At 43.6% G+C, this 16,830-nt stretch overlaps 1 protein-coding gene and 1 non-coding gene across 2 annotated transcripts in view; both read right to left on the minus strand.

The window, feature by feature from the left end:
- Positions 1 to 1,149: 1,149 nt before the first annotated feature.
- POU2F1 (POU class 2 homeobox 1) overlaps positions 1,150 to 16,830 on the minus strand; it is a 219,110-nt gene continuing 203,429 nt past the window's right edge. The window contains exons 14-18 of the mRNA XM_040339081.1: positions 16,213 to 16,392; positions 9,558 to 9,669; positions 7,319 to 7,661; positions 3,442 to 3,530; positions 1,150 to 1,715 (exon numbers count right to left, since the gene is read on the minus strand). Coding sequence (XP_040195015.1) covers positions 1,405 to 1,715; positions 3,442 to 3,530; positions 7,319 to 7,661; positions 9,558 to 9,669; positions 16,213 to 16,392 — 1,035 coding nt within the window. The 3' untranslated portion in view covers positions 1,150 to 1,404. The remainder of the gene's footprint in view (positions 1,716 to 3,441; positions 3,531 to 7,318; positions 7,662 to 9,557; positions 9,670 to 16,212; positions 16,393 to 16,830) is intronic.
- LOC120929829 lies at positions 9,096 to 9,261 on the minus strand. The gene has a single exon (XR_005747518.1). It is a non-coding gene; the product is annotated as a U1 spliceosomal RNA (small nuclear RNA).

The raw sequence follows: 16,830 nt of genomic DNA on the forward strand, positions 1-16,830 counted from the left end.
ATTTGCCTCATGATGTGTGCAAAAGACCTTGAGCAATTTGTATTATATTGCAGCTGGAGTTCATCGCAGTCTGGCCAAATCCTAGGAACAAGGTTACCAAAGCACCCAATAGGTGCAATGCTTCTTTTGGTTGTTTCAGGAGTACCTGTTGGCTCCACGATTGGACTGAACACATCCAGTTTTCCTCCTGAATCTGCCCATTAGTCAACAAGAGGAGAATTGGCTTTTTGAAACTGACCGTCGATGCATCTCCAAAGGCTTATTGTTCTGTAGTGTACAATAAAATTGTGATCAAACATTCACAGGTTGAGTTGAGAAATGTTCAGCCTTCTCAATAAATTAAATCCACACCTTGCACACATCATATACAGCAGTCTGTCGTTAGAGGTCCAAAGTTGATTCTTAAAAGGGTTTTTCGAGGGCTTTGTCCAAGCTTCTATCTTCCTTTTATCCTTATCTATGTATCTCGTTGTCCTGGAACACGTCATAAAACCATACCAGCTGCACAGGTAAAGCCGAGTCGTATCCCACAGAATTACAAAATGCCAAAAATTGGTAAATATACCAAAAAGGAAAAAAAATAAAAAATGGAAGGAAGCTTGAACAAAAAAAGCAATAAAATGCAGAAAAAGCTGCAAAAGACCCACAAATCAGGCAAAGCATCCGAATGTGGAAAACCCCTTTAAGAAACCAGGACAGGAGTGTACTCATGGGAAATAACAGAATCCCGTAAGCAGGAACATGGGTATAGCAATAAACAGAACCCAACATAGAACTCATTGCTGCTTAGGAACGTTAAGACAAATCTTAACGCCTAATCCTCCAAGAGGACCACTCTACCTGGAAATTCATCTGAAAAAACATCATCAATACAGGCCTGCCTAAATTGTACCAGTTACGAAAGGAACCCCAACATTTTTTTTTTTTTTGATATGACTATAAACACTTTGCATGACATAAAAGGTCTGTACAACAGACCTGTACAAAATGATAATTAAAAAAAAAAAATTAATAACAATAAAAAGTATTTTCAGACTCAACCAAAATCCCATTCCAATATCAGATTTTTTGTGTTTGTTTAAACAACCAACCTTATCTTGTCCATGTGACTGCTGGAAAATGATAAAGTAGTCCTTCCACTTTTTGTGATTTTTTTTTTTTGTAATTTTTTTCCTTTTTTTTACATTTTTGGTTAGAAAGTTCTCTGATCAGTGGTCATCCTGAAAAGAGAATGTTCATTATAAAATTAGGCAAAATGTCCATTATTTGTTCTTCTCGTCTTTTTAGTTTTTTCTCTCCCCCGCGATTTTATTTCATTTAAGCGGGAGCAGACCACATTGTTTTTTTTTCTTAACACGTTTGATCACTAGCCAAAAAAAGCAGAAGTGATCGCACCGGCTCAGCTCACTGTGCTTTGGAGCCGGATGTGGTGGTGGTGGTGGAAGCTGGTCCGCTGGCAGAGGCCATTGTAAAGAGAGAGTTCTGGATGGAGTCGAATGAGGAGGTGGCGGCGTGAAAGCTTGTGATGGGTGTGGCAGCCCCTGCGGATGCGGCAGAGACCAGGCTAATTGGGCTGCTGGTGAACAAGGAAAGGTTCTGAGGGTTGAGGAATAAGGGAGCAGTCACAATGTTAGGAGTTCCACCTGCGTTGGCAAACACCAAGTTCCCAGAAGCATCCAGTGGCGTTATTGGAAGAGATCCACCAGAGGCCAGAGCTAGTGAAAAAAACAAACAAGAAAAAAACAAAATTAGTGGAGAAGTGCACACAAAAGAAAGAGGCAGCTGGTTTTCACTTTCTGCCCCAGTAGGGCAAGGGGGTACTTTTAAGGTTAAACTTTGAAACACCACATGAGGGGCAAAGGACCCAGTTTGCTTTAATCTCCCCCACCCCACAAGCACGCACTCACCTTTCCTATAGAACCACAATATATTGGCGCTTCTATAGCATCCAAGTATCAAGAAGAGGGTTACAAACTACTCACTAGTTGGTACAAGTCCCGTGTGGTCCTGCACCACAGGTCTCGAACAAATGTTGGTGTGGCCTGAAATCTGAAGGCACCTTGCTGCATATCTTCTGAGTCTCTCCAAAACTCAGGGACTTTTGGGACATGGTGGACGATTTCCACTAAAGGTTTCCATATGATTAAGGCTTTTGGCCATCTGGCTAGCATTGTATTTTCCCCAGGAAAGGTGTTTACGCCTTTTAAACAACTCTTTATATATTAATTCCATTAACACGGTTAACATAGTTAAAGCAAAATATTACCATTAACCTCCGCGTTCACTCAATTTAACATTTTTTGGGGGAAATAACTTTTTGGGTTCTCAGCCCTTTACTTCTGCATAGCTGCACTGCCTGCAGACTCTTGGGATACAAGCGTCATCTATCCCAGAAGTCTTAAGGCAACTACAAGTTCCAATATAATGGCGACATGTATACAATATAACTACACAGGGAATCCATTTTCTTACTATAGTATCAGCAATGTATAAACAATAAGATTCTCTGGCTAGAATACTGGGTGCGCATAGAATTGGCAGTGCAATGGGGCTAACTTATAAAAAGAAAAGGAAGTGCCAAGTTTCCCAGAGTCCCAGTGGCGACTTAGAACTGAAGAGACACTGGGAATGTAGGCCAGAATGCAAAACAACGTTAGTCTGCGTAAGGGGTTTTTGTTTTTTTAATTACAAATTACTATGTGACTCACAATAAAATGCTTTAGGCCCCCACACAAGCTACCCAGGTCCAATGAATTGGATGCCACTGACTAGTGAGGGTAAAGGCTGGTGAAAGGTTCAAACGCAAACGCATGCTGTAGTAGGTAGAGATCCACACGCCTCGCCCGCTCCAAGTGGTTAGCATTTAAAAGCAGCCTCAGCGTGATTCATTCAAGCCATGCTCCCAACGTTTTGTTTCGCCCCACCCCTGGGGCTTAATCATGGAGTTATCATGACCACCATTGAATATGCCCTGGGAGCAGGGCGGGGGAAAAACATGTTGGGAGCATGGCTTTGATGAATCGAACTGAGGCTGCTTTTATTTGCTAACCACTTTGACCGGGCGAGGTGTGCTGTGACTATATTCTACAATTACCATGTAATACATGTTTTACCTGTGCCTTGATTACAGTTAACAGGATTGGGGTGAAGTTTCCCTTTAATACAACACTTGAGTACAGTTCTGCTTTATGGGATCGTTCACACCAATTGCTTTTTAGAGGCGGTTAAGAGGCAATCTGTCACCTCCTCACTGCCTGTTTTAACCTCATAAACATTGCACTATGACCTCATTTACTTCAATGGGTTACGTTTGCTGGGTTGTAGTACAGCAAGGTTTTAGCGCCTCTCCAAACAGCAAGCGTGAAGGAGCCCTAATACATTCACACTTAACAGACAGCAACCAAAGGAAATTAATGTAAATCCTAGGGAAATGTGACTGACCTTGTATTGTCGCCAGGGTGCTGTTACTCATCAGAGCAGGGTTGAGTGCGCCCCCCAAAGTCCCTGGGTTTAGACTAAATAAGGCACCTCTGCAAAGAAAAGAATACATGGTTCCTAAATACAGTCAGATAAGAACAATACAAAATAATACAAATACAGTTATAAAGTATACAAAAAACTTTCTGAATTCTGACTTGACAAAAAAAAAAAAAAAAAAAACATTCTTAGGACACCGGTTTGCCAAGCAAAAGATTAAAGTTAATCTAGGTTTTGCCAATGAATAGTGAAGCAGCAGGTTCAGTTCAAAAGCCCTGAGCTAAAAAAATATTGTGCACATATAAGAGAGTCATGTGTATTAATTCATTCTTGGTATTCCTTATGTATATCTTCCAAATTTGTACAGTAATCCAGCATGAAACTCCTCCTCCATTTTGCCTCTAGACAGGAGTGTTCTGTAATACAGCCCGGGCACAACTGCTCCCTTTCCTTATGCAGGATGACTGGTCTTGTATCCACCCCCTTCCTGTAGTTCTATACAGGCAGCCTATAGTGGGAGGACCTGCGGAGTCCTACCCACAGTTCCGATCGCTGTATAGGCTATACCCGGTACTGCGATGACATCATCCAGATATTGCCTTGCTACTCGTTACCAGGCAAAATCTGGATTTGCAAAGGCATTTAGTGTACAGAAAGTGGATTTAGAGCCTTTGTAGACATTCAATTGTTTACACTGCTCCAAAAAAAAATGAAAGGAACACTTTGAAAACACATCAGATCTCAATGGGGAAAAATGTTATACTGATATGGACTAGGAAATGTGTTATGAATGAAAGGATGTCACATTGTTTCATGGAAATTAAATTATCAACCTACAGAGGTCCGGATTCAAAGACACCCCAAAAATCAAAGTGAAAAAATGAGGCAACGCAGAAAGCTCGTCCATTTTGCTGAAATTTCATTGCAGCAACTCAAAATGGTCTTCAGTAGTTTGTATGGCCCCCAAATGCTTGTATGCATGCCTGACGTCAGGGCATGCCCCTAATGAGACGGCGGATGGTGTCCTGGGGTATTTCCTCCCTGATATGCACCAGGGCATCATGGAGATCCTGAACAGACTGAGGTGCAACCTGGTAGCGTCGGATGGAATCAAAACATAATGTCCCAGAGGGGTTTTTGGATTTAGGTCAAGCAAGCGTGGGGACCATTCAATGGCATCAATTCCTTCATCCTCCAGTAACTGGCGGCATACTCTCGCCACGTGAGGCCGGGCATTGTTGTGCACCAGGAGGAACCGAGGGCCCACTGCATTAGCGTAGGGTCCAAGGATTTCATCCCAATACCCAATGGCAGTCAGGGTGCCATTGTCTAGCCTGTAGAGGCATGTCACATGTGCTCAGGGTTAAACTGCTCATCTGTGAGAAGCACAGGGCTCCAGTGGTGCCAATTCTGGTGCTCATTAGCAAATGCCATTCAAGCTCCACAGTGCCAGGCAGTGAGCATGGGGCCCACTAGAGAATGTCGGGCCCTCGGGCAACCCTCATGAAGTTGGTTTCTAAATTGTTTGGTCAGACAGTCACACCAGTGGCCTGCTGGAGATCATTTTGTAGGGCTCTGGCAGTGCTCATCCGGTCCTGCTGATGAGTCAAGGACCTTTCGGTGGCCCTGTCCTGCTCTCCTGCAGTAACTGCCCGTCTCCTGGAATCTCCTCCATGCATGTTTGTGCTGGGAGACACAGCAATCCTTCTGGCAATTGCACATATTGATGTGCCATCTTGGAGTTGGACTGCCTGTGCAGGTATCGCCTCGTGCTACCAGTAGTGACACTGACCCTAGCCAAATGCAAAACTAGTGACCTCCACCTGTAAATCCATTCCTGTTTTGGAGGTTGTCTCATTGTTGCCCATCTAGTGCACCTGTTAATTTCATTAACACCAAAGCAGCGGTAACTGATTAACAACCCCCTCTGTGTACACCCCTCTGCTACTTAACTGACCAGATCAATATCCCAAAAGTTTAATGGACTTGATGCTTTACTCTGGTTAAAAAGTGTTCCTTAAAAAAAATGTAATGGTCTATTTAAATGAAGGTTTCCATGCACATAAACTTCCCTTCTTCCCAGCAATACTCAACTACCTTTTGCTTCTCCACCATCATAAGCAAAAATAAATACCTTATACTTTAGGATATGGGGGAGCATGCAACTCACTCCGCTTCCCTCCATGTGACAGTACTGATGCACTTTGACTGGCTCAGAGCTGTTACGAATAGGTGGAGAGAGAGTGCCAAGCTCTGCGCAAGGCTGTGACTTGGAGCTTACAAAAGGCTTTACTCCTACCAATTGGATAACTATGTGGAATAATGATCTAAGCCAAGGGTTTCCAAACTTTCTAAACAATGGACCAGTTTACTGGCCTTCAAACTTTAAGGGTGCCGCACGATGGAGTAGAAAATGTCCTGGCATTAGTGGGAGAAAACAATGATCCATGATAGGAATTAGGGGGAGGAATAATGCCCCATCATTGGTGTCAATGGGAGGATTAGTGCCCATTCATTATGTCAATGGAAGGATTAGTGCTCTGATAATTGGTGTCAATGGGAGGAATAGTGCGCCATCCTTGGCGTTAGTGGGAGGATTAGTGCCACATTGTTGGTGTCAGTGGCAGAAACTACATCAGCAACAGTGGAGGAAATAATGCCCCAAAGGCAAGATAAAAGCAAGAAAAGGCCCTATCCAGCCCCCAGGTCGCAGTTTGGAGACTAGGCCAAACATTTTCAGGCCTAGAAACTTCAAAGTTCCTGCAGAATATAAGTTCCTTATGTTCCTCCAGAGTTTGCTAGGGGTTCCTCATGTTCCTCCAGAGCTTGCTATGGGTTCCTTATGTTCCTCCAGAGCATGCTAGGGGTTCCTTATGTTCCTCCAGAGCATGCTAGGGGTTCCTTATGTTCCTCCAGAGCATGCTAGGGGTTCCTTAAGTTCCTCCAGAGAATGCTAGGGGTTCCTTATGTTCCTCCAGAGAATGCTAGGGGTTCCTTATGTTCCTCCAGAGAATGCTAGGGGTTCCTTATGTTCCTCCAGAGAATGCTAGGGGTTCCTTATGTTCCTCCAGAGAATGCTAGGGGTTCCTTATGTTCCTCCAGAGAATGATAGGGGTTCCTTATGTTCCTCCAGAGAATGCTAGGGGTTCCTTATGTTCCTCCAGAGCTTGCTAGGGGTTCCTTATGTTCCGCCAGAGCATGCTAGGGGTTCCCCATATTCCTCCAGAGCTTGTTAGGGGTTCCTTTAGCAGTGGCATACTGACCTCCTCCTTGACAGTGTCTGTATAGTCCGGGCACCTGCTTCACTTCAGCAGAACAAGTGTCACAGCAGGGTGTCACACCAACGTCACAGCAGAATAAGTGGCATGGTACCAGTGGGCCTCTCCAATCAAAGCACTGATCTTTTCATTTGTCTGCAAGAGGGACATTCCTCCCACTGACCACTGATTTGAACAGATACACTTGTCACTATCTGTGTTTCTTCCAAATATTCCTATATCTACAACACACCAATAAACCATGAGCAATATCAATTTCACTGAACTCTTTAAAATTACATCAAGGATTCCTCCATAGCAAAAGGGTCAAAAATGGCTGATCAGACTGTTACTGTGGAAAAAGAAGACCTCTCATTAATTATTATTTTAACTTCGATGCAAAGTGTTTTTTTTTTTTTTACCCAATGTGTCTTTTGTTACCTTAACTAGGAAACTATGTAAAGATTTCAAAGCTGATAAAAAAAGAAACTGTGTTATTTCAAATATAGAACAATGCAACTCACATGTTTGTCAGATACTCATACAAAACAATAAGTGCAAGTGGTGTAAAGCATATTGCTCACCCAGCGGTAAACTGCGAGGGTGCCATCAGCCCAGGGTTCAGCCCCGCTGCAGCGGCCATGGCAGCGAGGCTTGCGTTGGAGGGCAGCTGCGTTGCTCCCTGTAGTGCTGTGGCCGCTGTGTGGATTCCCGAAGCCGTCACCATCACTTGGCCGCTGCTCAATGGAGAAGTGAGTGGAGTGGAGGTGGTGTGCGTTGTACTGGTTTCGCTAGCACTAGATGCTTCAGGAGCTGCTGCAGAGCCGGACGGGGAAGGGCTCAGTGACGGGGATGTCAGGGTAGACGATACTGGAGGTGCAGTAGATATCACAGTTGCCGTGTTGGCAGTGGGAGTCCCTGTTGTGCCTGAAAGGAAACATACGTGTATTTTCAGCAAGTAAGCAATCGGACTGAAAATGGAATTAGAATCGGATATAAATTTACATTTCTTCAGTTGCTTCCTGGCTTAGGCAAAAATGATGTCATCCCAGGAGTCTTCATGGACCTTTTTAATTTCCTTCTCATCTGGAGGGGCTTTATTAGCTAAGCACACCCTCCTGTCTGCATACCTGAGGTAAAGGCAGATGGATTCCAGGAAGTAAATGCCACAAGAATCACCTGCCCTTACTTAAGATGGCAATTAAGGCTTTCAAAGTAATTTCTCAACAAAATAAAACATGGAGATATAGATGGTTAGGGCGAGTCGGTTTTGAATGTTAAAAAAATATTTAACTGCTTCCGGACCACCCGCCGCAGTTATACTATGGCAGGCTGGCTCCCCCTGCACTACTCGCTGTATAAATGTCAATGGTCCCAAAAATGTGTCAAAAGTGTCCAATGCAATATCACAGTCCCGATAAAAATTGCAGATCGCCGCCATTACTAGTAAAAAATAAAATAATAAAAATGTCATAAATCTATCCCCTATTTTGTAGACGCTATAACTTTTGCGCAAACCATTCAACATAAGCCTATTGTGATTTTTTTTTTACCAAAAATATGTAGAATACATATCGGCCTAATCTGTGGGGGGAAAAAATATAAAAAAAAATATTTATTATAGCAAAAAGTAAAAGATAGTTTTTTTTTTTTTTTTTAAATTGTAGCTCTTTTTTGCTTATAGCGCAAAAACTAAAAACCACAGAGGTAATCAAATACCACCAAAAGGAACGGAAATTTTGTTTGAGTACAACTTCGCACGACCACTCAATTTTTATTGCGCTAAAAATAGTGTCTGCAAACCAACCTGAAACAGCGGCTGCCGTTTCTCCAGTGTGAAACCCGAGGGCTTTCACACTGGAGCGGTGCGCTAGCAGGACCGCTCCAAAAATCCTGCTAGCCGCATCTTTGGAGCGGTGATTACCACTCATCCACCGCTCCTTCCCATTGAAAGCAATGGGGAACCGCGACTATACCACCCGCAATGTGCCTCTGCAGAGGCGCATTGCAGGCGGTATTAACCCTTTTCCGGCCGCTAGCGGGGGTAAAACGGCACCGCTAGTGGCTGAATACCACCGCAATTCCAACCGCACCTCCCACCCCAGTGTGAAAGGGGCCTAACCAAACAGCAAGTGAGAGGAAATCCCTGCAAATTAAGGCAATTCCCTGGGGACCCCCAAGTCACCAGAAATAGTGTCCCCATTGCAAGATTTCCCCTCTATTAGTTTTTTGGGGACAACCCAAAATGTGGGATTTTCTTTTACATTCACTTTTAATGAGAACAGGACAAATAGAGAGGGGGAATCTCCTTTGTAGGGGCGCAGACAGCAATAAAAACTGAAAAGCATTCTTTTTTTTTTTTCGGAGAAAGCGCGAACGCAGTCCCCCACTACCACAAATTATGCAGTCGAGTTTCCCCGCATTTGGGGGAAATCGCAGGGGTCAGCACAGCCGGAGTGCAATGGCCGAGCCTCGCCCTGGGAGAACCACCTTCATGATCATGGTGTCTCCCCTGCCTGGTAAGTATTAACCGACAAGCATTCTAGTCCCTCTCCAATCCATACAAAAAACTAAAAAAAAAAGTTTTACCTTTTAGTGATACTTTAATAAACGGTTCGGATTGGAATTGTTTATTAATAATAAAAGATGCACCTATGTATTTATGCAGAATTCTAAATTTATTAAAAAAAAGGTCCACCCTTAAGACATCTATACATTTAGAAAAAATGTTGAAAGAAATAAAGATTTCAATCATCTTGAATAATAATCAGCTGAGATTGACAATACATTGTTGATTAGCTGTAGAGGATGGTCAGATCTTACCTGGGACAGAGTAGCTGGTGACTGCTGCTGCAGCACAGGTTAGAGGGAGGACTGGGTTTACAGTCAAGGTGTTTGCTGCAGTACTTGTCACAAGGCTTGGTGTAGAGGCCACCTAAAATACAGAGATGCAAAGTTAGAAGTGATAGCCACAGTGCAGGTGCCACATGTCCCTCTACAAGAGCATGTCCAAAGACTGCAACATACAAAAGTCTAAGACCCCCGTTCCAGTGCGACATTAGATTTACAAATCGCAACCCAAAGTCCCATCAAATGTCTTTCTATGGCTCAATAGGTGCGTTTTGAAGAATAGTTCCTGCACTATCCTTGGCGATTTCATGTGTGACTTGTACGCTGCAGATGAAATCCCACTGTCCTGCGGCTTTGAAATTGCGCGATTTCAAAGCCGCATTTAATGTGAATGGGGGCTAAACACAGAAAAGGCACTGAAATCTAATCCAATAACCAAGCTTGCTTTTTTTTTGTGAAGCTCCTCCTTTCCCTTACAGGAAGCTTAAAATAATAAACGGAGCAAATGGCATGGACTTGTGTATAAAGCTGAATTCCAGGTTATGGGTTTTTTCTTTTTTTTTTAGATAGTTACATTGGTCCATCTGCATAGTAAACACAGAACAGAGGGTCAAATTTGCTCGGCATGGGCGCAATCCAGAGAACGCCTTTTTTTATTTTTTTGCTTTTAACTAATGCAAAAATGTTCTCCGATTGGTCGATTTTGGGGCGGGGACATCAGGATCTTCATTTCATCCAATCAAAGAACACCTTGTATTAATTGAGAAAAATACAAGGTGTTCTCTGAAAGACATCAGTGAAAAGTGAGTATTCCCATATTCAATATGCAGCAGGGAAGCCAGGAAACCAGAAGACAAAGATCACTGTAGCAGCAACAGATATAGACCAATTTATATATATTATTGAACCCAAAACCAAAAATGTAACATATTGTAGCTAACCAATCATTAGATGCGGTGACTGCATCAGTTTTCTCTTTTTTTGTGTTTTTTTTGCCCTCTGTTTTCAACTGGTGATCTGGCCAGTAACACACCTTCTGTATTAGAGTGCCCCCCACTCTGGAGGAAGGAGCACAAGAGGCACCTTTGGACAGCAGCATTGTCAGTCTAGGGGGAGGAGAGTAGCAGATTTAGATACACTAACAAATTGAAGCTACTAACAAATTGAAGCTACACTTCATGTAACACTTTACAATCAGTTACAGTAAACAGTTTTTTTTCCCTTATGGCAGGGGTGCCCAACCTTTTGAAGGGCAAGGGCCACTGAAGCGACTTGGTAACCGGTCGTGGGCCACAATGAATGGAGCGGGCAGATGATAGGCCCACGTCCACTCTGCATATGCAGAACAGACAGGGGCACAGCGCACTCTACTCTATTGGCCCTCCAATCCCATCTGGGAAGATGGAAGTTGATGGATCCCCCCACTGTTTTTTTTTGTGGATCTAATTAGAGGTAGGTGTGTGTAAACAACCACAAGTCTTACATCTGTGGCTCAATAGAGGTGATGGTTGAACTTGATGGACTTGTGTCTTTTTTAAACCTGACTAACTATGTAACAAAGGGTCCAATTGGGTCGGACTGATCGTGTGTGTCAAAGGGGCCTAAGGCTGCTTTCACACCGATACGCTGCAATATACCCACACCAAGGATGCAGTGCAGTGCACCTGTGGCTTTCCTGCAGGTTAGCTGCACTTTGCCATAGACTTCTATTATATCCTGCACTTTCTGAAATGCACCAACCCACAGGTAGTAACAGAAGTCTATGGGTCAGTGCAGGTAACCCCGCAGGTGTTCTGCTCTGCACCTGCAAATCAGTTTGAAAGCAGCCCAGTAACCACTGCAGAACAGATATGTCCATATATATTATATACACTGCTTTTAGTAATAGACTGAACTTTAATAACAGTCTTCCATTCAGGTATCACCAGCTGTTGCTGTCCCAGGCAGAGTGCATTTGGTATCACGACACCCGTGACAGGAGTTGGCGCTATACATGAAGCATCGGCTTATGTCAACCCGCTAGTCCAGAGCAGGAGGTCGCGGGCCACAGCAGAGGGCTCCGCGGGCCACAGCAGAGGGCTCCGCGGGCCACAGCAGAGGGCTCCGCGGGCCACAGCAGAGGGCTCCGCGGGCCACTGGTTGGGCACCCCTGCCTTATGGGATAAAGGTTTTACATGAATAAATAAAAGCTGATCCTTTGAAGCACCCCTGTTCGTGTTAAATGGTTTGTCTCATCCCTGTAAACTGATCCATCTAAAAGAGTGCTTGTACTTTTGAAAAAAACAAATGGACTTACTGGCTGGCTCACCAGATAAAAAAAGAAGAAATAAAGCCTAAAGGGCCAGTTCACACTGCTGCGATCCGGAAACCCTGCAAATACACTGTGGGTTCCCACATCGCATGTTTCCCGGCGGCAGTTGACACTGCCCTATGCAAACTGCTGGGAGTGACAGTTAAAAGTTAATGACTCCCCCAAATCAGTTTGCATAATCGTAGTGCGAACACCCCCATGCGATCTGATTCTGCTGCGAAAAAAAAAAAAAGAAAAAAAAAGGGTCCTGTGCGAGTTTGATGCGACTTCAGCCATACGATCTTTATGGCTGAAATCGCATCGCACAGAGATCGCATGTGATTTTCAGTCTGCAGTGCGGTGCGAATCACATCCGATCTCACAGCAGTGTGACGCAGCCCTAAAAAAATAAAACTAATGCAGCCATCACATCCAAGAATTGGTAAGCTGCAACATAATAAATATTTGCTTTTGGATTTAACACTGCTTTAAAATGGCAAGATTTTGCTGAAACCTAATTTTTGTCACAATTTTAGGGAAATTAAAAACTCTGTTTTGCTCATCCTTCTTTATCACACCTTACTGCAGCACAGACTAATCATCCACTTGGAAGGTAGAGATGAGCGGGGCACATCTGCAATAAATCAGGCGGCATTGTATAGTCCTACAGAGCAGAGGGTGGAGGGGACACCTCACATGCTGTACAGTATTAGGCTGTGTGTACACTGAGGTGACACATCCATCACCCGCAGTTATTCATCGACAGCGACCACCTGCTCCGCGCGGCTCAATTACCCCAACTGAACCGCCACAACACAGCTGTAAAAGCCAAAGATATTTATAATAAAGCGACATGTGACCACTGGATAAATCACCTGGAACCGTTCACTGTTCTCTTGCAGAGATTAGAAGCTTTTATTTGACAAAAAGTCGGGAACTAAGAACAGAAAGGGGTGGCTGAGTGACAATGGATATAGATTAGAAATCAAGCTCAGAAAGCCGAAAATGTAAAGCAACTTATGTTGGAAAAAAAAAGGAAAAAAAGATTTTTAAGCTGATGTGAGGCTGCTGTCCATTGTGCCAGGAAATTAACTGTGTGCTACAAAATCTCCCCCTTGCATTCTTAAAATAGCAAAAATTTGGTGTGAAATGTATACAGCCTGCCATTTACACTATATTACCAAAAGTATTAGTACGCCTGACTTTACACACGCATAAACTTTAATGGCATCCCAGTCTTAGTCTGTAGGGTTCAATATTGAGTTGGCCCACCCTCTGCAGCTATAGCAGCTTCAACTCTTCTGGGAAGGCCGTCCACAAGGTTTAGGAGTGTGTGCCCATTCTTCCAGAAGCACATTGATGTTGGATGAGAAGACCTGGCTCGCAGTCTCCACTCCAATTCATCCCAAAGGCGTTTTTATTGGGTTGAGGTCATTCAAGTTCCTCCACCCCAAACTCGCTCATCCATGTCTTTATGGACCTTGCTTTGTGCACTGGTCAAAAACATTTGGGGGAGGGGGGACTATGGTGTGGGGTTATTTTTCAGAGGTTGGGCTAAGCGCCTTAGTCCCAGTGAAGGGTACTCTTTAAGCGGCGTTCCAACCACAATTAGCATTTTTTAAATGTACGTCCTTTCATCCTGCGTTTTTATAATATAAATCCGGTCACTTACCATTTTACAATCTGCCGCCGATCCGCATAGATATTCAAAAAAGATAGTTCATAAAACTATGTCCACACCGTTGTCATTTTGCTTGTGGGCATTGTGAAGCCTACAAGCACTTACTTCCTGGAAGTCTTGGATGGGGAGTGATAATTGGACAGCGCACTGCATCCTGGGAAATGATGACACACATTTCCCAGGAGCATTAGAGGGAGATGATGTCAGAATCCTAGGTGATTTCAAAGGCAGATTTTGTGGGACCGCATAGCAACAGGCATTTCCAGATGAGTAAAAAAAAAAATATTTTTTTTTTACTTTTTTAGGTCTAATGAGCACAATAATGAAAAAAAAAAAATTTGGGATGGAAACTCCACTTTAAGCCTACCAAGTCATTTTGGACCATTTCATGCTCCCAACTTTTTGGGGATGGCCCCTTCCTGTTCCAACATGACTACACACTATTGCACAAAGCAAGGTCCATAAAGACATGGATGAGTGAGTATGGGGTGGGGGGAACTTGACTGGTCTGCACCCAATAGAACACCTTTGGGGGCAATTAGGGCGGAGACTGCGAGCCAGGTCTTCTTTCCAAGATCAGTGCCTGACCTCACAAATGCTCTTCTGGAAGAATGGTCAAATATTCCCATAGACACTCCTAAACCTTGTGGACGGCCTTCCCAGAAGAGTTGAAGCTGTTATAGCTGCAAAGGGTGGGCCAACTCAATATTGAACCCCCCCGTCCCAATACTGTAATTTTACACAGCTTCCACCCAGGATTTACACGTTTCCAATTAAAGCAACAGTAAAGCCTTATTTAAAAAAGGCTTTACTGTTGCTGGCACTCCTGGCTCCTCCATTCACACACGGAGCTGCAGCTCAGCCCCGCCCCCTTCATCTCCTGATTGGCTCACTGACTGATTGACACCAAATGCCAAATACCAATCAGGAGCAAAGGCTCTCGTGGACTTCACTGATCGAGAGGGGGCATGAAGGTAAAAAAAAAAAAACAACTTCTGTCATTACAGCCACTTTAATATAAGGTGTTAATCCATGGTAAAAGCTGTGTGAAAACATTAAAGTAGAACTATAGGCAAAACTTTTTGTTTTGGTAGCTTTGGCTGGAGCAAGGGATGGTTTAACCCCTGCCAGATTTTTTTCACCATCTGTGTCCCCTTGCAGAGATTTACCTTCACACCCTGTCTCATAGCCAAACAGGAAGTGAGAGGAAATCCCTGAAAATTAAGGGACTTCCTTGGGAAACCCCGGGTCACCAGAACTAGCATCTCCATTGGAAGACTTCCCCTCTATTACTTTTCTGGGAACAATCCAAAATTTGGGGTTTTCTTTTACTTTCACTTTTAATAATAATGGTAAACAGGACACAGAGAGGGTAAAACTCCATAACAGGGGCGCAGATAGCAATACAAATTGTCGGGGTTCCAATCCCTCTCCACTCTATCCAAAACTAAAAAAAAAAAGAAAAGTTTTGCCTTTAGTTATCCTTTAAGGCTCGGCTCGCACTGCTGCGACTTGGGATTCAACTTTAGAGACCCCAAGTCGCGTGAAATCCAATGGTCGTCGATGAGAGTGGTCTTAATTAGCGCTACTGAAGTTGCTCCGACTTCAGAAAAGGTTCAAGACAACTTCTATGCTATACTTCTATGAAAGTAGTACTCAAGTGACCAGGAAGTTGACTGGCAAAGTCGATCGACTTACAGCAGACCCCTAAGCTGACCATACATGGGTGGAATGCCAAATTAATTTTCTTTAGAAAATCGTAACTAAGAATTTTCGTTCGAATATCGCACCATTAGTGGGCCACGGCAATGGCTGATTTACAAGTGGCCATCAAATTTGAGAGATTGGGCATGTTGGAAACATTTAGAAAAAACAAACCAATTTCTAATCAATGATGGGAGAATTGTGCGAGAAATATAAATCAATCAAAAAAGAAAGGCGCATGAGCTGTGACCTGGAAAGAAAAGAAGATTCCCGGCCACAAATTTTCTTTTCTGTAGCAACACAAGGTTTGGTTGGTCGAATTTCTAAATCAATGGTGGCACCATGGGATTACAAAAACGCACAAATTTTCAGATTTTCGAAAGAAAATTTGTTTGGAATTCGACCAATGTATGGCCTGCACTAGTCATTTAGACTCACCTTATTTTTTTATCTTGGTTCAGCTTTGTGACTATTTTCAAACCTTGTTAGGTTGTGGGAAACCTCGAAAAGCGACAGGCACTTACTTGAGGGCCCCATTCAGAACTTGACTGGGCTGCCCAGAGCCCTAACCTCAACCCTTCTGAACACCTTTGGGATGAACTGGAACGCTAATTTCAAGTCAGGTCTTCTCATTACCTGACCTCACCAAATGTTCTTTTGGATAAAAGGGCACAAATTCCCAGAGACGCATTCCAAAATGTTGTGGAAATCCATCCCAGAAGAGTGGAGGCGGTTATAGTTGGAAAGAGGACAACTCTATAGTACTGCTTATGGTTTTGGATGGGAAAGTCCAACAAGCTCATAGAGGTGTGATGATCAGATGTCCACAGGCTTCTGGCTATATAGGGTATTCTGGATGAAAAGTCACAGGCCTATTCCCCTGTATGCTTAACCTTATGTTTGCAGGACACCCTAAATAAGACCCCCCTTTCCCACGCCCTCAGACATCTTACCAAAGAAGTCGGACTTGAGAACATTGCTTTAATAGGAGAAGAAGCGGATAATCCACTGCTGGGAGGGTTGATCCTTTTCTCCTTCTGACGTCGGTTGCAGAACCAAACACGGATGACCTCTTTCTCCATGTGCAGCTGGTCAGAAATCATGGTAATCTCCTCCGAGGTAGGCTTTGGGTTCTGGGACAGAAATGCGACAGTTGGACGAAGCTCAGGGATTTGACTATGTAACATTAAGACTTCATTCACACTTGTCATGAGACTTTGGACACTAAAGTCGCATGGCAAGTCACCCCTCCTCCCATGTTTTTCTTGTACAAAGAGTTTTATTGAAAAAAACACATCAGCAAACAAAAAAGAATACAAAAGAAAAAAGCAGTGGAGGACACACCATAAGCTATCATATATCAGAAAAGATAGTCCGTAGACCTGAGATCAATCCAGCTCCTAGGGATCCGAAAGCGAATCCAGAAGGCCGGCAATAAAATGTCCTCAACTCAAGTGGCCTGCTAGATTGACCCAATGCTGGCTTAGGTAACATACCGGTTAACACACCGGGGTAAATGTAGAACTTAAAAGCACAGTTGCTATACGATACAAAAAAATTAAAATAATAAA

Source organism: Rana temporaria, chromosome 2 (genome assembly GCF_905171775.1).
Source record: "Rana temporaria chromosome 2, aRanTem1.1, whole genome shotgun sequence".
Taxonomy (NCBI): Eukaryota; Metazoa; Chordata; class Amphibia; order Anura; family Ranidae; genus Rana; species Rana temporaria.